Source organism: Psittacula echo (assembly GCF_963264785.1).
Source record: "Psittacula echo genome assembly, chromosome: 1".
Lineage (NCBI taxonomy): Eukaryota > Metazoa > Chordata > Aves > Psittaciformes > Psittacidae > Psittacula > Psittacula echo.
This window is the reverse complement of record NC_137735.1, coordinates 29431680-29455810: the sequence shown is the minus strand read 5'-3', so window position 1 is coordinate 29455810 and position 24131 is coordinate 29431680. Positions and strand designations below refer to the sequence as shown.

General features: G+C 41.2%; 1 protein-coding gene across 1 annotated transcript in view; it reads left to right on the top strand.

Annotated features, from left to right (window-relative positions):
• SCFD2 (sec1 family domain containing 2) overlaps window positions 1–24131 on the top strand; it is a gene marked incomplete at its 5' end in the record, with an annotated part of 188877 nt that overhangs the window by 158688 nt on the left and 6058 nt on the right. Inside the window, 2 exons of the mRNA XM_080626680.1 lie at window positions 16366–16511; window positions 20074–20208. Coding sequence (XP_080482806.1) covers window positions 16366–16511; window positions 20074–20208 — 281 coding nt within the window. The remainder of the gene's footprint in view (window positions 1–16365; window positions 16512–20073; window positions 20209–24131) is intronic.

Here is a 24131-nt window from a genome sequence, read left to right as displayed (position 1 = left end):
AGTATGTCCATCCTAAGTGTATTCTCATAGAGCTGGAAGTTACTGAATCTCCTCTAAAATCCAGGGAATTGAAAGTACATGGAGCTATGTGGCCTGCATCCTCAATCCCATGGGCAGCAGACCAGGCACTCTCACCAGGGAACTTCTTATGTTGAGCAGGATCTCCAAGCAGCAAAAGATGCCAAGTCTTGATCTTCTTCCCAGCACTTACTGGCAGGTACACTTAGGTACACTGCCTTTGATTGTTCTGCTGTTCTTCATAATGAGCCTCAGCTACATTAGGTCCCATATTCCTAGTAATTTCTGTGTTTTACCGGTCTCTGATCGTCTGTGATCTTCTAGAACACTTTTTGTGGAAGGTTTTTTGCCTGTTACAGTATTTCAAGGCTCCCTAAAAATGGAACCTGGTAAAATTCGTTGCTTGCATATGACACACAGACTGTTGCTTCCTGACATCTGATTATACATTCTTGCAGCAGATGCTCTTAAAACTTCATCAGGAACATAAGAAACATTTCCTCAGAGAAAAGAGTACTCTTCCTCACACTTGACCCATTTTTCTATGCTTACCTACTTCTTTCCCTTTCAGATGTAACTTTATTTTTATACAAACCGTTTCTCTGATGAACTGTTCTTTGCTGACTCCTTTTCTGTAATTGCTTCCATATGTTTATTGTCCTTTGTAAAAAGTATGGAGTAAATGATTCCTACTGAGGTCATGTCATTTTGTTTACATTCTTAGTAACTATGAACAGCTTGATTGGAGCTCTTTAGGCATCTCAAGTATGAATGTCTTTTTCCTGAGTCTTCTATAAAAACAGGATGCTGAATTTTGTGGTGCTAACCTGGCAAGAAATAGGTTTAATAAAATAAATATATGTCAGCATCATAAATTTATTGATAAGTGTAGTTGTTTTTTGTTAAATTCCTCCGCAGTTTAACAGCATGTAAAATAATTTAAAAAAAGAAAGAAAATTATCTTTCTATTTTCAATATTGACTTCATTTTTCGTAGAGCCTCATCATTGCCTGGTTGCTATTAGCAGCCTGCTCCTTGCTGAAGCTGTGGGTCTAACCCAATGGCACCAGCGCAGTGTGTGAGCAGTCTTGGCCTTGATAGAGCCCTGGAAATAGGACAGGCTCATGGTGTTTTGTGAAAATGGCACATTTTTTGCTGTCTGGTCATAGTTAGGAGCTGGGGAGTAACAGATCACAGCTTGCTGCTCTTTAGCGATGATGGATGGACTGCTCCGTTAGCACTGTATCCTGTGAAAGACTGGAGTATATTTGGCAAGGGCATCCTTAGAAGTCTTAGTGGTGAAAATCCAGCAAGGCTTAACTGAGCAATGAACTTTCAGAGGTTTACAGCTCACCCAGACTGGAGCAGACATTCAGAGAAGAAAGGAAATTCGTGTCCCTGTTGTAAGACCAGGTGGTTGCTGTATGCCACCCTCCTGTTTTCTAGAGTAGAGGCAGCAGGAGGTGTTTGAAATGTACTTTTCAACAAATACATCCTCTGCTTCATCCTTCCCTCCATTCAGCTCAGCTTTCTAAACAGTGGGGTGATGGGTCTGCTTTTCCATGCTACCCAGAATTACATGCTGCAAGTCCTTCCTCATGAGAGTGAATTGCAGATCCTACAGAATCCCATTTGCTAGCCTGTGTACACCATGAAACTTCTTGTTTCTCCTGCCTTTTAGAAACATAACGCATACAACTAGCTTCAAGCCTTCAGCTTTCCTTACAGCCTTGACTTTTTCATTACTTTGCCTCTCTGATGACCTTTCCACACTTCTTCAATACTAAAGCACTTTGGCTTATTAGGGTAGTGAAAGAGCTACACATCCGTGGGCTCTGATGGCTTTACTAATCCTACTAGTCTTTTCCTACAGCTAGGCAACTTACTCAGTATTTATGTTTTGAGAGAAGGAAGGAGAATAGTAATAACTTTCAGGGGGGAGGAATATTTTCATTTCTGTTAGAGACCAATTCCCAGGTTTGAGCCCTTGGTCATTAGTGGGTTGTAAACCTCTCAGGCTGTCCCATAGCTATCCGCTCAGCCGTTTGTCAGGGCAGAAAAATGTGCATGGTGAAATTGGTCACCAACAGCCTGCAGCTAGACTGAACCAGGCTTTTAAAAAGCCTGCCAGACATTTCTACACTTTTAATAGTCACAATCCTACATTAGCATTTACAAGAACATTTATAGAGAGTTTGAGCGATTGCATGGGTTTTCTCCTAGATGCAACATGAAATCTCTGAAATATAAAAATTGTTTTAAATGATCAATGTTCTATGTGGAAAGACAGAAGCAGGGAAGTGCCTCTCTTACCACCAAACCAGGCCCCCTGCTCCTTTCAAGGCAAACATATCAAATATGTCTCTTTTATAAACTTACCAAAATCCATCTTGAAACTGCTCTTATTTCCAGCCACATGCAACTTCTCTCACATGAAGACTCTTTCAGGACCTTGTTCCTTTGATGGCTGGATACCTTATTCTCCTTTCCAGCTTACATATCCTCAATTTTTCTGTTGCTGAGCTGATCAAGCCCCATTGTTTCAGATAAAAACAGTTTCTTATTTCTGTAGTCATGTTTAAGATCATCTTTAGGCATGTTCCAGTTCGAATTCAAGTATCTCAAGAACCACTGACCAAAATTGTTTCTGTGCAGTTTTACCTTTTTTAGGACAGAACTAGCATGTCTCTGTATCTACAGCAAGTATCTTATCTGATGAGGTTTGTATACCTCATGTGCTGCTGATAGCCCAGGGTCATCCCTGGATCAACTAATACCACCCAGATTCTTCTCTTCCTGTTGTTTTTAATTGCAGAGTCCCAACTGATAGAGAGATTTGTTATTATTGCCCACTAAGTTCATGATGTTGGTTTATGTCACTTTGCGTTGCTGTACTGGTCTGCTTTACCGCGTTTCTGGTGCTTCAGAACTTAAATCTTGTACAATATTTCCAGCTCCTTCTGCCTTTGACAGTACCTCATAATTTTGTCATCAGCACTCCTACCTTTTGTGCAAACGTTAGTCACTGCTAAAAACAGTAAGGCCAGTCCTCAAGGAACGTTGTTAAGGCGCTCTGTCTAGCCCAGGCCATTGTTGTCTCTCCTTCAGCCTGTTCATTTCATTTTTTTGTTAAATCCCATCTCTTCACTCCAAACGAATTCTCCTGGTGGCATTGTATCAAGTGTTTCACTGAAATCTGAATAGTCTTCATCTACCAGACTTCTGTCAGCTGAACAGTCGCTTATCTCACTCAGGATGACGGATGGCAAGCCCGCTTACCACTTGCATTTGTCAGCTCTTGTCCACCTTCCTCATTCATCTTTAACACTTGGTTTTTCTTTTCAAAATCTGCTTGAACTTTATGCCTGTAAGTCTGATTGGCAAGTGGCTAGACTGCAGTTGCCTGTGTCACTTTTCCTCTTACATTTATATACTGTATTTGGTATTCTGCAGTCACTCAGTTATTCAAGCTTCAATTGAAGGCAAGTGGGTATGTGCAGAGAAACAACTTGCAGACAGCTCTGTGGGGGTTGCATGTTTACAGCCACAGTGACTCATATCAAATTTGCTCAATTTACAACTGCAAATATGTTTTTATAACTGCTAGCTCTGCAAAAACACTCAGATTTGAAAGGCAACCTGTGTCCATTTGGGCTCATGCACTGGAGCTTCAGATTCTGCTACTTTTCTGTTCTGTCAAGATTTTGGTTAGAAATGGCTTCATTCTGCCTTTGTTTGGCTCCCTTTGTCTGCTAGAGTTCTTCGAGGCAATCTTACCAAAGGTGAGACCCTGAATTTTGACTTTGGTGCAGCATCCTGGAGTAGCTATGAAAAAAACTATAATTAAAGCAAGTATTATACATACTGAAGACTCCTCACAAATGGATCACTGGTATCTGTATTTTTTCCCTTCTGTAGTGTTGGCATAAACAGAAAGTAGGACAGTTTATTTATATCTTCAGAGTAAGCATTTATGACTGAATGTGTCGGGGGTTGATGGTAGCATCTATTCATAGTTGGGTTTTAGAAGAACAACTAAGCCTTATTATGCTTGTCATAGTTCTTCTGGTCTACAGGTTAATCCTTTTCCTTATCACAGATTTATATCACTCTATTATATTTCATGTTAATGACTTGGGCCTTCAGTTGGAAGCAGGAAATATTTCACAGTTTGATGTTAGCAGGTGAAGCTTTCTAAATGCTGCGTATAGTCAGTGCAGACAGAATGGTCTTTCCAGGAGTTTCCTTGGGATGAGATAATGACCGTGGACTAGATTTATGGTTTTCAGATGGCTAACACTGTTAGAGATGAATTCCACTTCAGAGTATTTTAAATGGCAAATAATCAACATAAAACAAGTGCAGTTCTGCAAGAGCAGCCGAAGGTCAGATTGAACTACTGGGAGTGCGGAGAATTTAATAAGTTGTGACAGCATGATCGAAGACCAGGGGATCGCAGTAGAAGCTTAAACATGATATTCCACCTAGTGCAGAGAGATTGTTGCTTGCTGTGTGCTCTGCTTGGGGAGAGCTGAATGTGTTCTATCAGCTCTGGAACCAGAAGCAGAACAGCTGCACCCAGAAAATGCAGCGCTCCAACCTAGCTGTAGGCAGTCATCGTCAGTCTGGATGAAGCATCATCCTTGTGAGATGGTGCTTTTCCCAGGAGCTGAATGGCATGGCGCTGCACTGCAGCACTCTGTCTGGGAGCCTGAGCGTGGTGCTGCCTTGTGACATCTTCCTATAGCATAAAGATTGTCCTTAGCTACTTTCCAGGCTGCGCTCTCAGGTTTTATTCAGATATTGGTGCTGTTCTGCACATCTACACCACAGATAATGGAGACAGTCCTTACTGTCAGTCCTTACATCTGAGGATGGTAAAAACTTCCTAAATAAAATGGCACAGAAAGTCACCATCAGTTTGGCTGAGACTATAATGGTGATTACAGAACCTGCAGGAAACAGATTTTACTTATAAGTAAACAGATTTTACTTATCTGAGAAGAAGTGCTAATAAAGTATATGAAGAAGCTTTGTCCTTTAGTATTTTTCACTGCTTGGAAACTTGAATATTTTCTTACTCCATGTTGATTCACTTCTGAGGTGACATTTACTGCTGCCGAGCCCCATCGCTCTCTAATAGTGCCACACATTGCTGTCAAGAGGGTAGAAGTAGCATGCTTTCATGCAAACTTTATGAGAAAGTTAAGGCTTCGACCTAGCAGTCTACCCAGCCATCAATCATTTCATTCATGTTATGACTAACAACATTTGGAATTCAGGGAGGGAGATACGTATCAACCACAGCGCTTCTCAAGGAACGGTCCTTGGCCTATTAATTATCTGTAATTATGTGCTGTCATGAGTTGTTTAGCTCCTCAGCCTGGTATGAGGACTTCAGGACCAAAATCAGTCAGTATTTTCCCCTCTGAAATGAAACATGGTTATGGCAGGAGTCTCAAAAGTCTCCCTCTCTCCTCCACAGGCTCCATTACATGCAGTACATGCCCATGGAAGTGCATCTATGTCTACTGATCATTTGAGAACCTATTAGCTTAAATATATTATTATAAATATTTCTGTTGCAGTTATATGATGCCATTTTACAAGCATCTTGCAAATGACAGTGTTTCGTGGTCTGGAGCCACAGTGCTTCTGAGCTGCAGTTGCCCAGACCCCCAGTAGCGAACAGTTGGTGAAATTGCCGCTGTCAGTTCTTAGACTTGACCGGTTGCTTGCATTTATTGCCTTTGTTTCCTAAACAAAACAAAAAAATCAAGTTAATTTTGAAATTACATGTCCTCTTTCATTCTTATTCTTTTGGCCGCAATAAATAAGCAGGTGTTGAAGCCTGGCTGCAAGATCACGAGTGTTTTTCATTCTTTCTTTTCCCTGGAAACATTAACAGTTTATACTAAATGGAAATGATTACAGATCCCAGGCATTTTCTATCAGTTGTTGTTTCTTCAAGCCTGTGTTAAAAGCTATGTTTTCACCAATGCATGCATTTTCGATTTGTTTTAAAGACAAAAAATGTAAATTCTTAAGTGCTTACGAACCATGCTAGAACAACTCCACAAGCCGTTCAGTTCTTTGTTAGTTAAAATAGCACAATTATTTCTGAATTTAAACCAGAGATTTTAACCGTAATTCAACAAGGCATTTAAGCACTGGCCTAACTTCATCCCATTGCACCTTTTAAGTTGAATGTGTGTTTACATTTTCAGCTAAACTGACGCCTCCTTTTTTATCTATTGCACATACTATGAGTTATTATCTGCTTCATGAATACAAGTTCATTCTATTTAATACTCCAGGATATTTCCTCCTTCTGTACATGCGCTTGTAGCTTGTACTGTTGATCTTTTCTTCATTGACTGATACTTACCATCTGCAGTACAGTGTGCTTTCTGGTTAACAGACAAGAAAAAGGATAAAATTGAGCATTAATTATATAATTTTGTGTTACTTGTAGTCAGGGATCTACTGTGTCTTGGTCATGGCCAGCCGCAACACCCGTGTTCTGAGGGGAAGGGGCACATGGCATCATTGTTCATCCTTTGGAAACAAATAGTGCCATGTTGGTCAGTCTGCCCATAGTAGGATTTCTTCTCTTTCTGCAGCCTCATTCCCTTCATTTTACTTTTCACCCAGAGTATGCTTTATGCAGTCTGTCTTGTCTCTTGTATAACAGTAATTTCAATTTTAAAATTAACATGAAGTAGGATAATTCATGCAGTGCTTTTTTTCTAACTCACATTTTTTATTGCTTTATTACTGTTCTTTCTGCCCATGCTTTTTACTTCGTTGCCTTTTCTTGTTTATCTGCAGATTTTTACGTATTCGGGCTGCGCTGTATTCTTACCACCTCTGTAAAGTGCAGTGCGCAGTTTCAGTGGATTATAAGAGTAAGTGAACAGAGGAGGGCATCTAAATAATTTAGATGAGTCAGTATTATCTACTTTCATTAAGGAAAAGATTTCCTGTGAAGGTATTTTTTATAGGATGTTATTCTCACTGAGATGTGAAATATTCCAAAACCAAGATGAGTTATCTTTTGAAACAGTGCTCCAGCTATGATTTCAAATTGAACACTTTTACAGCAGATGATGAAAAATATCAACAACCACTTAAACCAGAGCTGAAGAGAGAAATTTGCCAACACCTGATTTATTTCTGACTTCAAATGTAATACTGGTTTTGATTAGATATTTCCATGAGATTCATGAAAAGCAAATTCCTCTACAAAATAAGGTTTTCTTGATCTTATCTGAGACATGGTGCTTATTCCAAATAATATAATCAGCCATTCTGCAGGCTAAACTTATCACCTACCTTTTATCTAGAACTCTGGTAAGGTGACAGACAATACAGCTTGCTTTTATACCAGAATTAAATTGTTCATGATTCATAGCTTCAGAAAATGAGTCAGGCATCTCAAGCCCATGTGTACAACATTGTGTTTTACAGACAGACTGTTAGTTGTATGAATGGTAGCAGTTTTTCTCTATGTAAGACCTGAAACATGGAAACATCACATCAGGTCATTTGTTCAGTAGATCAATACAGTGACACACCAGAGACAGGGGTTTGTCTCCAGAGGGTCTTTTGTAAGCACAGCATGAAATACAGTTGAGCTGGTAACACAAACTGAATGCTGTATGTGGATTAAACTGCACGTTCCTTGCCATTATCACTGTTGGTCGTGATGGAAGCGCTTGAGAGGCCTGTGCTTTGGTGTAACTTCTTGTCTGCCTTGCAGAATATGGACATCTATGTCTTATGTACACCCCTTGCCTAGGTAGCACGTATGTGACCAGCTGAAGGATGCATGGCATGGCTTCTTTACTGCCCATGCACTCTCTCTCTGGTGTGCAGTGGGATGCTAAGCCTCTTACTGGGAAAGCACAAGCCTGCAGCAGCGCTCCTACAGCCGCAGCCAGCCCCTTGCCAGAGGTGTTCCCTGATGAGGCCAGGACATCAGGGAGGTGTAACCCTTCATTTGTGTGCGTGGTACCACTGACAATAGCGGGGCAAAACAAAAACAAAAACAAGATCAAATAAAAATACTGAAATACCTATTTCACATCGTTGTTGTTTCAAAAGTATGATTCCTTGTGCTCATCATTAGAAAAGAATAGTTTTATAAAAATAAAGACATTCACAGATCTTGCCTTGTTTTCCTGAGGTTCTCCTCTGAGGATGTGTGGGTAAAGCACCTCTGGAATTCTACATGAGCTTCCTCCCTCCCCTGCTGCTTCATAGTGCAGATACAGGCCTTTGGGGTGTTTCTTTATGAAGGGCTTTAAACACAGTTGCTTAGAAACACTTCTTTGCATATGGTTTTCCTTGGCCCAAGTAGTGTGAAGTGCTGCGCTAACAGTGCCGTCTGAGTGTAAGCAAGGCTGAAAAGCCTTATAAAGGCTCATCCAGCTCCAGGTGGTCTCTCACACAAAGGTGTGATAGCTCTGCTACCTCTACACAAACCTCCTTTCTCTTCCCCACGCATTGTTTGTCCTGAATGTACGTGGTAACTCTTGGAGTACCTTGTGGAGTAGGTGAGAGGCAGCAGATCTGAGGGTGAAACTTCATAGCATCACTGGAAGGCGCTGGCTGATGCCTGAATAACAAGGAAGTCCTTGATGGGAGCAAAAGTGTGTCATGGCCAAAGTGCAGCCACCAGTCTGAAGACAAAAGGAGGGTAGCTGAGAATAACTTGCAAAAGTCTGAGGATCATATAGGGCAGTATGTTCAAAATGCTCTGCATCATTTAGTAAAACCTGGACTTTTACTGAGTGCTTGCAAGAACATGATTGGGAGGCCTTATTAGACTTACAGAACATATACCATAGCTTTATTAACGTGTGGTTTTTTAATTAAGATAGGGACTACTTGAGGGGGCAACTGAATGGCTCCCTAATGAATTTGTTACATTAATTTCCTTCAGAAAGCCCATCTGAGCCTAACTTAAATTCCTCCTGCAATTAATTTATGTAATGTATTCTAGCAAGTGCTGTAGTTTCTCCCTGTAATTGTGCGCTGGATTGACAAGTTTAATTTCATGTAACATGAGAGCCTGCAGTACTGAGCTTGCAGTGCTTCATGAAAGTTGATATTACAAGTTGTGCTGTTGGATTTTGGCAAGAAAGAGGCAATAAAATATTCCTGTAAAACAGAAATGTCCAAGTGACAGATATTGAGGCCAAAATTAAGAAAAGAAAATACTCTCTAAAGGTAGGTCTTAAATCCGTATTTAATCACATAAGTAGGCAGCCAGATTTTTACATGTGTGGCTTTAGAGCTTGAGATCCAGCAAAGTACTTAGCCACACGGACTGTGTGTCTCTTGCACACCAGAGAGCAGCTTCCAGAAGAGGTTCAAAGACTTGATGCCAGCAACAGGCTTTTCCACCATTGCCTCTTGCCATCCTTCCCTGGTGAGCGCCAGAGCTCGCAAGGTATGTCCATATATAGAAACCATCAGATACGTGCTGAACTGCCCATACAGACATACCTGTGCTATCCCTGAATGCTTAGTACTGTTAAAGTTTGGATCCTCATTTAAAAGCTGAAGTGGATATTTAGGATTCTAAGTTTAGTTACTCTTTAAGAAAGCATCCTTGGCTTTTTTCTCAAATGGGACATGTTTGTCATAATGAAAACACACTACAAGTTGCACCTTTGCCAGCTGCAGTACTAGTTTTCGTGGTCTCCTTGGCAGTTGATCAGACCGTCCCTTCTCCCATCACAGACACCACATCCATACCATCACTTGTGCTTCATGGTGCTGGTGACTGCCCCGGAGCATCCATAAATGTTCTTGTGTTTTCATTCTCCATGTGCCCATCAAATCAAAAATGACATTTATAGAAGCTCAGAGCTGACCTTCTCTGTTTTGTGGCTTTTCAGATAATCCCTTTGATTTGTTCCAAAGTTTCAGACTTCAGCTGGAGCCCTACAGCAACTCTCCATGTGAGCTTTGCTTTTCTAATGGGTTCAAATCAGATGTTGCTAATAATTGAGGGAGAAAAACATCTGCTTTGATTTTTAACAATATACACATTTTCCCTCCCTTTTCTAATATTTTTCCCATTTTCTGCTATCCTTCACTTTCCTCCTCCCCTCTTTATGTTTCTGCTCGCTAGCAGTTGCAGCCTGTTATTCAGTGCTGCATTTACTGGCAGAGGGGCTGATTAAGCCCAGGGCTAGGAAATCCTGGGTTCCCACTCTGGCTGTGATGCTAACCTCTTGGATGCCTTGGAGGAGTTTCAGCCTTTTCACCCCTGGTGCACAGATGACTTGCCTCTCCTTGTGGCAGGCCATGGGGATGGAGTGGTTTCGCGGTGGTGTGGTCCGAACTGAATTCCAGCTCTCAGATGCATTGAAGGGCTGAGAGATGACTGGAGCAAGGAGCCATTGCAGGAAGGGGGATGGAAAGAGAGCGAGATGGGAGGAGGGGGAGAAAATTAGTTGAATCAGGACAACAGTTTAGAAAGTGCTGTGGTTGCTGGTAGGAGATGGGGCAAGAGTATCCTGAGGCTGTAGGTAAGGGCAGGTTATCTCTGCACCTCTGCTCCTACCCCTTCGCTGGCTGATGAGCTCCAGCCCCTCTCTGGAAGCAGCACTGGCACACCGCTTTGCCAGGGCTTCAGCTAAATGGACTTGTTTGGAGGGATTTTTTATAACTTTCATATAATTTTTTTGCTAAGTGCCTGTTTTCTGGGGTTTAAATCCACTTTCAAACACCAAATACTATTTTTAAAATCTTCCCACTTTTCCCCTGTTTCTTTTTACCCTTCTTTTCCTCTAATCCATCCCATAGCACCTGAATCACTTGCTAATGTCTGAAATGTTTGAACTCAGCCCACTGTAGTGTTGACCTGGCCTTCAGCATTTCAAGGCTGCCTGGAGGCTTGCTCCTTGCTCAGAGCTGCCAGCAGCATGGACATCGCTGCCCTAGCCCGCACCATGCATGCTCTGGCCAGGGATGTGGAGGACCAAGCAAGTGTAGAGCAGGACCCTCTCCATCCCCATGCCATGGGCTGCAGGGTAGCTGTCACAGACACCACTGTGTCTGTCCTCTCTAGATGCTTTCTTCTCAGGGTCTAGGGAATGCACCTTTCTCTGTTATCCCCCCAACTAAAATGGAGTCAATTCTGATTTTTCACGTTCTGCTGATGCTGCTATTGGGCAATGAGAGATATCTTGTATTCTGGCCCCGTCCTTGTCCCACAGTGTCACACTCACCAGCTTCCCTTTTAGATGCAGCAGACAGCACTATTTATTACAAATCAGATTTAAGAATAAAGATTGAAATGCATGGCAGAAGCCATTGGGAAGGTGAGAGAAGAATCACAGATTTCGTTGTAGCTTCTGTTTTTACACTTTTTTTTTCCCTCTTGCAAAAAGCAGCTGTGGTCTGTGTACCCCTATGCATTTGTACCTACTTGTTCATAACAATCTTAATGCGTGAATATATCAAAACTATTATAAAACTTATTGCTGTGGGTATACGTATGTATCCTTTTAGATGTATCTGTTAGACAAAGAAGGGCCCCCACTGGTATACTATCATCTAAAGTATACAAGTAGAAGATTTTCATTGGTTGATCAAGGTGCTGTATTTTGAGTTCTGACCCTCAAGGCACCCTGTATCTCTGTTTTTCTTCTGTCTTTCACTGACAAGAAAGTTAACTCTGCATACCTAAAAAATAGCTTGCATAATGCAATCCTGATGCTGGATTGTCTCTTCTTCACAGTACTACTTTTCTGTTCCAGCCCATGCTCCAGTGTGTGCTTCTAAATGGCTCAGCTACTCTGCCAGCTCCATTCCAGGATTTGCAGGGTTTGCGTTGGTTTATTTCTGTAAATGGGCTATAGGGAGAGCCTAAGGTAGAAAAAGCCTAAGTAAATACCAATAAAGCAGAGTAAAGTGGTGAACTTTAAGTTTCCTAACTTTTTATCTTTGTAAGTATTGTGGCCTTTCAATGATGTCTCAGAAGTATCAAAGACCTTCACAAAGTGTTAATAATTACCATACTGCTCTAGAGAAAGAACAAGGTTGATTATAACAGCTGGACCATGTACCCAAAGACACAAAGCAGAGGGGAAGGTTTTCTGATACACAGATATGAAATTCTCATTTGCTGCATTCAGGGAGGGGATAATCAATCACGTGCCGCTCTGTAATTATAGGTCTCATGGGTTCACAATATCTGTGTCTTTTTCTTAAAGTAACTTACTTCCAATTTCAGAAATCAGTAGAAAAACTGTTCCAGTTTGGTTTCTGGGTCACTCCAGACTGTAGAGAAGAACATCTCTATTCTCCTATTTCAAGCTTCCTGTGAAAATGGATTAGTTCTGGTACTAATGGTTATGCAGACATGTAACTTAGGAGGAGATCTGCTATTTCTGATGGAAAAGTTCAAAAGTAGGTCAAAAATAAGGGCTGGTAGTCTCATCCTGTTAGGTGCTGAATGCAGCTCCTGACAGTCTCACTCTCCTGAAATGCAGAACAAGTGAATTGAAGCAGAACAAAAACAATGTCAGTGAGGTTGGGCACCACCTACCACAGAGCTAGGTTGTGGTATTCTTGGGATATCAAGATCTTGGATATGTGCTTTAACATCTTTGGTGCCATGCTGGTCAATGGTGACTTCCCCCCTCTGGGCTTCTTCAAGTCTGACAGGAAATCACCAAATTTCATTTAAATGCCTTTTCCCATATATAATAGGGCTTGGGATTCAAAGGAATTCATTCAGCATGCTCTCCAAATGAAATGCCATTTAACTTCCTGTGAAAAAAACAGTAACAGGAAGAGTTGTTTTAATTAGCACGTGAGCTGTGCAGCAGCTAATGTATTCCACCTCCTCATTGTAAAAGAAGCAGATTTCTTGGTAGCGTGAAGCTAGCAGAGTAGAGGGATTGTGTTCTGCTCTCCATATGCCACACAGCCCTATTCACAGGAAAGGTGTGAACGGGAGGTGATTTGGAACTGCCTGCCATTTGTACAACACAAGCTTCTGTTGTTCTGCAGGCCCCAGAGAAAGCCAGCTCCCCTCTCCAAACCTCCTGCAGTGCCACGGGTAGGCAGCAGCCTTCAGACAACCTGAGATTTGGTTAATTAATTTCAACAATAACGGGTTGCAAAAAAGAGTTGGTTTTTTTAATTTACATTTTAAAAAAGAACAGTGTGTCTGGCAGGAAAAAGGGAGCTGCAGCTTCTCCAGACGTGTGATATTACTTGATCAGAAGTCCCAAGAAGCTACATTTTAGAGAAACCTTTGAATGTATGCCTCCTTTCCCTCTGTCTGGTCAGCCTTCCCCTGGTGCCAGACCAAAGCTTCAGCTTCCAGTGCCTCCCTGGGTCCCAAATTGAGTCCAGCACCACACTGCTGTAGAGACTGGAAGCACACATTGAGCCCCTGCTCCCGTGCTCCTCCAGAAGCACAGCCTGGCACACCAGGGCTCCTGTGCCTTTCATTTTGGGTGACAGTGATGAACCGATGTGGCCTGTCAAACAGATGGTGAGGGTGAATGATTTCATGGCCTCCTCCAGCCCACAGAGTGTGTCAGCATGAGCTGTAGATAAAAGCCCGAGCTCCAGACAGCAATTCCCTGGCAGTGAGATTCATCAGTGGGTGATGTTACAGAGGCTGCGCTTCACTGAGAAATTGCCCAAGAGAAGGTTGACCCAGTTACAAAAAGCCAAGTGGGATGCACTGGGTCAGGCAATGTAAGGAGCATCTCGGGGGCTTCCAGCCACTGTGTCCACTGGACGCTGCCCTGCAGTTCCAGAAGTAGGAAGTGCCAAGCTGGTTTGAAACTTCTTGGTCAAAAGGCTCTTGTTAAAATAAAGAGAGAAAGAGAAGCGATGCCAACAGGAGAAGGAAACAAATATTTCTTTTAATGAAAAAAATAACTGTATGGCCAAAACAAATGGCTTTTAAATCATCTGAGAAAATAAACAATTAAGAAAAAAAACAACCAGAGTGTGCAAAGCAGGCAAGCCTGATGTGATTTTTACCTTGCCTGAACTTGAACACAGGGGAAAAGAGAGGACAAAGAAAATATCACTAATTACATTAGCTAGGAGCTGTTTATCTCTAATGCAGCTAAACCAGAGAAAACTTGTCTCTGAGAGAGAACACGAATCTCTGCAATAATGAGATATGGTTCTTCATTTTAATTTTAATCTGCAAAATGCTTTATAAATGTTAACTATTAAATACGCACAGCCTCTGAGTTGGGAGCTAATGGGGAGTGCCCTGTTTTCTCATCCCTGTTTTCTCGTGGGCAGAGTAAAAGCACACTGACAATACAAGATCTCTGCCTGTGCTAATGATAAATACAAACTGGGATTTGTTACCTCAGACTTTAATATCAACCTCATCTGTGCAGGAGGTTTTCAGTTTCACTTTTTTCAGCTGTTGAACACCGTTCCCTTACACATAAACTGACATGAGATCACACACAGGAGCTATCTCTGATGTCAGGAGCACCAGTGGAGTGGGGTAATGAGCTGTAGAGTGGGGTTTGTGTTCAGGGCTTTCACTTGACAACACACAGGCTGCTCGGCCAGATGAAAAACTGACTTGGGTCAGTCAGAGTATTAGAGGATGCAGATCTTGCACACACATAACAACAACATTTCAGTATTTCTGTAACTTATTTTGCACTCATTAAGAAAATTAATTTAAAGAGCCTATCCAAAAGTATGAATGTCTGTGTTAGAATTACAGTGTGGGAGTCAGCAAGGCCCAGTTCTTGTTCGCTTCGTTGCTTTGTGGGTTGTAATGGCATAAATCCTTAGCAGCTTGGTTTGATGTAGCCTGCAGAAGTACAGTTGTTTTATCTGTTCTGCTGCACCAGCTGGGGAGCTGACTTGGAGCCTTTCAACAAATAATATTCAGACAAATGAAAGCTCAGTGTCTGATCACCATGTTCTAGAAATCGTTCCAGACCTCTATACGTGTGTATGTGTGTATATATATGTTATATATATATATATACACATATACTCTGCTGTAAGGAATGCAAAGATGTGAGTGATCCAAATTAGCTAATACAAATTCCCTGTAGTTTGGAAGTGCCACCTTTTTTGTTGCTTCTTTAGTGCATAACGATTCTGTTCCCTGTCAGTTGTAGAGGAAAGTTTGTTCAGAGCCCCCCCTCACAAAAATCAGGTGCCCTTACAACCACAACAGTTTGGATGTCTGTTTTCAGTGCCAGGCTTCGCTGGTGCAGCACGATGCTAGCTGGTGGGTGCTGGGACCTGCAGGGAGACCCCATCCTCCCAGCGGGATTCTGCACAGATGTAGGGACCAACTGTGGAACTGGGGGATGGACACGCAAACTGCTACAGCAGCATCCCCCGGAGAAGACACCAGTAAGTGTATGGTGGTGTGCACGTATGGCAAGAACGGTTATTTTATGATGGATCTTCCACCACAGGGGTGAGGAATAAAATGAGAAGAGAGGCAGGCAGAGATGTCAAAAGGTGTAGAGCTGTGTAGACAGGAAAATACAAATACCAGGTGACCCAGTTGTCTCTCACTTGGCTGATTCTCAGCAGCAGCTCAGCTGAGAAAGCATTTATTCAATACTTCTGTGCAGTATTGGTCATGTGGAGAGGGGGATGGAGCCAAGGCAAGAATTTCTCTTTGCTTGGCAATTTTTTGCAAAAAAATTTGCTTGGCATTGCTGGGCCACCTGGAGGAACCTTTTACATGGTCCTGTAAATGGAGTTTCTCCTCAGTGGAAGATAAGCATTATATCTTATCTGAAGTGCTTTGGAAAAGTACATTTGAAGTAGTAACTGTGGCACTCTGAGGGATAAGGAGTTTTTTATGCCAATACAGCTCTGTCCAATGAAAAATGTTCAATTTCATTTCTGCTTTATTTAGCACAGACACTCACATTTTTGTTGTCACAAAGGTAGGAACTACATTTGGAGTCGGCAGCCTGCCAACCAGAGGCCCATTACAATGCCTGAGGAGCAGTTCGCCTCTTCAAGGCTGTTTTGCCAGATGAGACTAGCAAACTTCAGCCTGCTAGCATGGGATCTTCTGTTTGCTGTGGACAGCAAAACATACCCTGTGCCGGTGAAATTGTTCTATGATTTGGGTTACAAATGTGATTAGAGAGGTGCTGTTCACTTGCTGTCTAGGACTATGTCTTCTTGCTTAGCTACAGCGATTTGTGCCACGGTCTAACAAGCTCCTGAGTTTCCAGAATATAACATAATGAAACTAATTTAAAATTTCCTCCCAGTTATCTTTTTGCTACTGCTTATTATCAAAACACTTGAAAGCTTTTCACTCACTCAGCTCCACGTTTATTTCTTTAGGCTGTGACTCGTCACTGAACCTGACATCTCAGAAAGCCACAGATGCAGTGGACGGTATCTTTCGGTCCCTTGGGGATATTGCACGAGCTCGAATGCACATGAAACAGTTTAATTCCATACATAATCCAGGCAGCAACACCCACCAGGCAAGTGGATCTTTCTTTTCCCTGCGTATGCTATTTCTGTAGCATGCTGTCAAAATTACAGCACTAATTTTCTTGATGCGCTAATCATATGTGTTCTGCACATGTGGAAAATACTTAAGTACAGATTTTATAGTTGACTCAGTCATCAAGAACTTCCTCAAGTCCTTCATCCAAACTCAGAGAAATCCAGGTCAATGCCAACAAATAATTGTCTGAGAAAGAAATCTGGGATTTCTTCTGCAGCATTGTGCTATGACATAAATGCCTGTGAAAGGCAGGGATAGGTCAAGATGGTTCTGGACTAAGACCTCTCATGGCATAGCAAAGCAGGATGCCCACATTTATACAGCAGCTATATTCCTGTGTATTTGCTCTCCCATTCCTGTGTGAGACTCAGTCCCATTTGTAAGTAGGTGAAAAATGCAGCTTTTGCTTCTAAAATATGAAAAATGCACTATGATATTACTATAGGTCACTATGATATTACTATAGGTCATCAGGATTAATATAAAGTGTTTTTGTCTGTCTCCCCTAAAGTGTTATAACTTTTTCAGTTAAAAATAGTTTTACAATGGAAAGCACATACAGTGATATAGAGAGAGACTATAAAACTTGACTCTTGAGCCAGAAAAAAATCCTTCCAAACTCATAAGAATGCTGTAGACCAGCAAAGGGATGTAGTTCAAATTAAGCATTCCTTTGTCAGAACAAAAATCAGGAGCATTACAAAATGTCACTGGAAAACTAAGGTGTGGAAAAACTGTTACTGAAGTCCCCTAGCAGTTAGGAACAGTCTGGTGTCTGAAATGGGGGGAATTGTGAAACATTTAATACAGCTCAGGGGTGGGAGGAGCTGTCAGATGATAAAATAACCTCTGAAAGTTTCCTGGAAGTGTAATTAGCATCGGTGTGTTCTTTGGATGTAACCCAGGTTGTTTGCTTAGGGCTAAGTGCTGGAACACAGCAAGGGATGTATTAACACCTTGCAGCCCCCTAATCTGGCTATGCAATGGGTTTAATTGCTTGAATAATACCAGCCTTCTGCTGAGGGCAGTTATGGAGGCTTAGAGTAGCTAAAATAAGCAGGTGATATGGTTTTTTCCATCATACATGCATCTGCCTACAAATGGGCCTCTCTTTTGACTAGCAGGTGTTAATATATGGGTTGTATACAATCAGTTTAGATCCTCTGAAAAAGTAGTGTCCTTCCCTTACTGTGGCCATACACTTTCCCACTCTGGCTTAGTGCTATGGGAATGGGTTTAGACAATAGGTGCTTTTCTGCTTTCTCTGTTAGGAACTGGGAAGCCTCCATTTCTTGTTAAGACTCAAAAAAGGTGTCTACAAGTAAGTAAGTGGCAATCAGATAGCCTCTTAGAATGTCTTTTTTGTAGCGTTGAAGTGTATATGTCTTACATAAAATGGTAAGTGTTTTCATCAGGTTATCAAACCATGTAGTGACCATTGCAAGAGGAGAGCATTTTGCCAGTGTTGTAACTACTGTTCTTTTTCTTTCATATTGATCTGAAGTGTATTTCTTCCTTCCTCTTTCCCTTCCTCCATCCTTCCCTCTCCTCATTCTCTTTCTCTCTCTTCTGTCTCCTTTTCTCCTTATAAACTTGTCTGAGTTATGTCCCATAGCCATCAAGGTTTCTAACAACTCTTTTAAATACAATTTCTGCCCCAACAAAATTTAAAGTTGATTAAAGTTTCATTATGAGTTAGAAATCAATGGAGCTATTGGGGGTTGTGCAAAAAAATGAAGTAAAAACTCCAGAAAAAATGTAATAGATTAATGTTAAGTCATAAAAAATTTTTAAAATAGTTGAAACTATCATAGCTAAACAAGATAGGTGACCATATTACCTGCCTTTCAGTATCTGTGTAGCCAAATCGGATCGTTTTAAAGGGCACTGAGTTTGGGTGCTGAAAATTCAGACATGCAAAACCATAACACATTTTTAACCTCTTTTGAGTACATAGTTTTGTCTGAAGTCAGATAATATTTTCCCTTTAATTTCATGCAGTAAAGCTTCTCTATTTAGCTGTGATTTGATCTCTACTCAAAAAAACTGTTTCATTCCTAATGTCTTTCTGTTCCTCATCTGTGAAGATATTAAACAGATTTTTATACATAGGACTTCATGTCTGCATGTGTATTTTCAAATAGTTGTTTATTGCGTGACTAGAATTGACACAAATCTTGGCATGTTCTCCTGCAGCTCATGTCTGCTGTAATTTGCTTTGTTGGCTCAATTAAAAATTATGCACATGTTGTGAGAAGAGCTGGACGAGTTGTATAAATCTTTGTTGACAGGACTGTATTCAAAAACTGTAAGTTTTCCTTCTCACTGTAAAGTGTTGGGTGAAAAACATTTCTTCAATTATTCCAGCAAATTTTCAAGCCAAGTGGTTTGCTTTTTATTTTCCATCCATTTTTACATTTATCTTGCATGATGTCTCATGTAGATAATATCTTTACAAAATTAATGAAGTCATACTCAATTGCCTTAAGACATCTAGGGGATGATGTATACCTGGGCTAGTCCCAAAGGAAAACAAATGCGCTAATCTGAAAGCTGCTAATTTTCTAAGGCTGTTACGCTTCCTGAAACAGTTGTGGTTCCATGGCAGTTTGGGCAAAGTTGAAAGCAGCAAAACAAAGCTCTATTTGTAAACCAAGTAAGGTTGAATTTTCATTAAAGAGCATCTTTCCACAAGTCCCGAATTTTTTTTATTTTAGAAACTTTTTCAGGATGGCAAAGTGGTTTAAACCTTGGTAAGGGAATGGGACAATTTCTAGGCTACTAATTCATATTCAGCCCTGAAGCTTTGTGGACCCTGAAGAGGATGCACGGTGAATTCTTTGGAAGCTAATCTTCCAAGATGCTGACCATTTGCACCTTTATATGTTTAGTATGTCCCTAACTTCTCTGAAGCTGAGATACATGATATTGATGGGGTTGTTTGGCCTATTTTTCTCCAGGTTTTCCAGAGGTGGAAGCACTATGTAGAGTGCCCTGGGCATCGAAGCTGAAGGACTAACAGGGATTTCTTAGCTCTGCTCTCCCATGAGGGACAAACAGGCAGGTTGGCCTCTTCTGAGCCCTACTGATATGCCTGTGAACAGGCATGAGTAGTTAATAATCAACCCCTCCTAAAAATCTCTGTTTAGGTGGTTGTAAAATCATTACAAAGTGAATAAGATATGGGTGCATGATGGGCAACAGTGTCATCCCTATTATTAGCCCTTTCTCCAAAAAGATTCCAGAGAAACTAGAAGCCCCTTTCATCCTTGCCTGCCTTTACTGATACAATACACATGGGGCAGAGTAAATGTGTGGCTATATTCTAGTCTTTTCAGTTCGATGCTAAGCTGGTGCACACCATTTGTGGTCAAGGTCACAAAGACCACTACTGCATCAATAATATTTTAACTGTCTGAATGGTTTCCTTTCCAGGATGATTATTTTTATTGCCTTTCATGGAATAAAATGTTCAGAACAGCAGTTGCACCAAATCTAAACAGCTTCACTCACAGTGCGTTGTTCTTTTTGTGCAGGCTTCTTACAAACCACTGCTGAAACAGGTAGTGGAAGAGATCTGTAATCCTGATCGATCTGATCCTGTTGATATTGAGCATATGTCATCAGGCCTCACCGACCTCCTTAAAACCGGATTTAGCATGTTCATGAAGGTAAGCCAGGCTTCCCAAGCTCATCTGTAAGATTTTTTCCTGAGGTCATGGCATCGTATGGCAGTAGCTGGTTTTATGTACTTGAGCTGATACTGTTCAGCAGAACTTAAGGGGTGGTTAGGAGAGTTAAATTCTTGCAGGGGGGCAGGGAATAGAGGCAATGTGGCTTTGCTATGGAGCATAGCTTTTGGAGCTCTTCAGAGATGCCTCACAAGCTAATGGATAAGCAAGTGCCAGTTCATATAACCTACCTGGATTTCCAAAAAGCTTTCCACAAGACACTTCATCAAAGCATTTTAAGGACACCAAGCGGCCTCAAGGCAGGAGAGAAGTATGAACCTTCAAGGCTCACAGGGGAGGAAGGCCATCAGGGAAGATCCATATTCAGTGTCTTTTCTATAACTTCATCTTGTTCAACTTGCACTGTGGAGGAAGGAAGCCTATTAGTCAGAAATTGCTTTCTCTATGCTCTTAGCAGGTTTTAAGACAGTCTTTCTGCAAGAGCTTACTCTGCTTTACAAATTAGCCTATGCTAAGTGTTCACTAAATGTCTACAGAGATGAACTGTGGAGTAGCTAGCATGCTGTACATTCAGCTCTGCCTTACTGCATATCCTCAGTTCTCTACTGAAAACAAACCTGAATTTACATCAAACCACATCAATACCATGGTTATGAATACAGTAAGCTTTTGTACTGTGCCAGGTGTTCTTCCAGTTTTACCCTCTACTCCTCAGCACAGAAGAGGCATATCAGCAAACTGTTGAGAGTGGACACAAGTTGCAGTGAGGGAAATTCCAACTGAATATAAGGAAAAATCGTCCACCATAAGAGTGGTTAACTCCAGAGAGGCTGTGGATTCTCCACCTCTGAAGTAGCCAAAGGTTGGCCAAACAAAGCCCTGAGCAACCTCATATAATTTTGAAGTTGGCCCTGCTTTGGACAGGGGGGTGGACTGGAAGAGCTACAAACATTCCTTCCAACCTGAATTGTTCTGTGACTCTATGGTAATAGAAAGGAAAAAAGTTCTGTTTTGTGCAAATACCTGCTAGGCCTGCCATGCATTTAAAGGCAGGAGACAAAAATAGTTTTTACTGTTATACTGGTACTGTTCTAGAACATACTATCTGAATAACAAAGTTATTTTTCTGTTATTTCAGAGGAAGTTCATCTCGAGCACAAAATCAGATATGATTAAAATCCAGTGCTTTTTTTCAGGAAACTGCCCACAGTTGAAATGAATTTCCAAAATGTATTCAGTTAGGTTCCTAAATGGAAATTCTCAGCTCTTCATAGCTTATGATAAAGCCCTGAGACAGAGGAGGATAGCTATAGAAATAGTGACCCAATGTTCTTTCTGTTCATTTATCAGTACTGAAAAAATTCATGCCAACACTCCAAAAATAGTAGAAGAAACAACAAATGTTCCACCATCAAATAAAGTAAACAAGCTTGTGCACACAGTCACTTTTTAAATGCTTGGTTTTGTTTACCAGTAAGTCTCACAATTGTTTTTATTTCATTGCCTTTGGTTATTGCTAATTTTTTAGCAGGAACATAGCTTGTCCTTTTTAAAAAGACAAAATCAAAACAAAATGAAACAAAACAAAAAAGTAAGGAACAGAAATACCCCAGAAAGTCTAAAGAGTTAGGTGGAGACATTGACACCTTTGGCTAGTTTGAGGTCTGTTCTGTCCTTCTTAATAATTTGTGTGCAAGTATCACATGAGCGTATTATGTCAATATGTACCTGTAAGTACCTGCATCTCTGCTAGTAAGACAAATACACTGCTATATGGAATATGTAACAGATGAGCAAGTGAATCTTGTGTAGAACACATAGTCACATACCTCACAAATAATGTGTCCATGCTTGCTCATTTGGTTTGTAGCTGGCTTGCTGGCAAGTGGTCAGTTATTACTTGGATGAGTTTCTGACCAACCTGTATTTCTTACACAAGAGGATCTTCTTCACTTGCTGCACCATCAGCACAGTAGTTATTTCATGAGCTTCCTTATATTTTTATTTCTTCCTTAATGCCTGAATATAAATGCCAACTCACATAAACATGCTCTGGTAAGCGATAAGCTCAGATGTGTTCATCCAGGACAGACTTTTAAAGGTATCTCTCATCCAGAAGTTGTTTCTCTTGCAGATGTGTTTGTTTTGAAGCTAAGGGCAGGTGAACAGGAAAGGTCTCCCTGCCTCTTTTGACTGCTGCTCTAGACCATATGTGGTTTATAATGATCTGAGCTTATTAGCATTGATACCAAGTGAATGAAGTTGCTAAACCACTGGCCATCATATTTGAAAAATCATGGCAGTCAGGTGAAGTTCCTGAGGACTGGAAAAAGGGAAATATAGCCCCCATTTTCAAGAAGGGGAAAATGGATGCCCTGGGGAATTACAGACCAGTCAGTCTCACCTCTGTGCCTGGCAAAATCTTGGAGCAGATTCTCCTGGAAGGCATGCTAAGGCACATGAAAAACAAGGAGGTGGTTGGTGACAGCCAGCATGGCTTCACTAAGGGGAAATCCTGCCTGACCAATTTGGTGGCCTTCTATGATGGGGCTACGGAACTGATGGACAGGGGCAGAGCAGTTGACATCATCTACCTGGACTTGTGCAAAGCGTTCGACGCTGTCCCACACATGTGAGCCATGAGAGCAAACCTGTCCTCCAGCCCCTTTCTGCTTCAGTTTTAGAGTTTTATTGATGGCTGTCATCCCACTTTCCCATCTTCTCCTCTCCATCTCCTCCACACAGACACATACACCAGCAAAGAGCCCTCTAACCACCATCATCCTGAGGAAATGCAGTATGGTGGGCTCGGAGCTGGAGAGAAGGGCCTGATGTCCAGCTGGGACACTCAGGGAACCATGCCTTCTTCTTCCTTTGAACTCTCTCACTTTGATGTAATGGCTTTGCTTTATTCTTGGTTAGTCTTTCTAATTGCCTGAGATAACGGTTCCGATTAGTTATACATGGTATTTTGAACTGAAAGTGAATTTTACTTGGGAATTTTTGCAGACTTCAGATTTCACAGTAAATGGGATTCAGAGGCCTTGGAAATGTCTCAGAACAGCCAAACTTTAGAAGGATCCCAGAACACGTTGCTTTTGTTGCAGTCCATTTCAGTTCTTCTTCTGTATTACAGAAATGAGTTGTGTTTAGCTATATGCAGCCAGTCCCTTCAAAAGACAGAGCCTTGGGTGGTTGTATTATCAAACTAAAAAATCTTGGCAGAAACTTGCATTCTTAACACAGCCAAATATTTTGTATCCTGAGTATTGTCCTCCTTCAAAACACTTGTGCATAGCATAACAAAATTACAGATTCCAGGACCCTTTTCATTGCAATCTTAATTTAATTTAGAGTTTGCATGCCTAATAGTATTTTTAATATGCATTTCTGGAATTTGTGGTTTGAACTTTAGTCTTCTGAAAAATAATAAGTTTTATATAGGCACCATGTGTTTGGATCTAGGTTTATTTTGACTGGAGGAAATGATTTGTCAAGACATTTTCTCTTTAGTACTGCCATGAGAGCTTGTGCTTTCTGGTTAATAGCCTTATACTGGGTGTCCTTTCAGTGTGTCCAGTGTTATGCACGCATGCTTGTCACTTTCTTGTCACTAGGAAAGGCATTAAGAAATAGAGGGTTTATTCAGTATCAGGTCTCTGAAGTTCAAACTCTTTGGTCTTGGGTCATTCAGAAGCTTCATGAAATAGAATGGAGCTGTTTGCTCTGACAATACAGTTAGAAAGAGCAAAGAGCCAAGGAAAGGAATAAAACGGTAATTCGCGTATTACCTCGAAGTACCATAGCAGAGCGTTTTATCAGCTTTTATCTTCACCGTCTTTGTGAGCAGTTATTTCTTTAATCTTGTGTCACTGCTTACAGCAATTACAGCATGAAATACT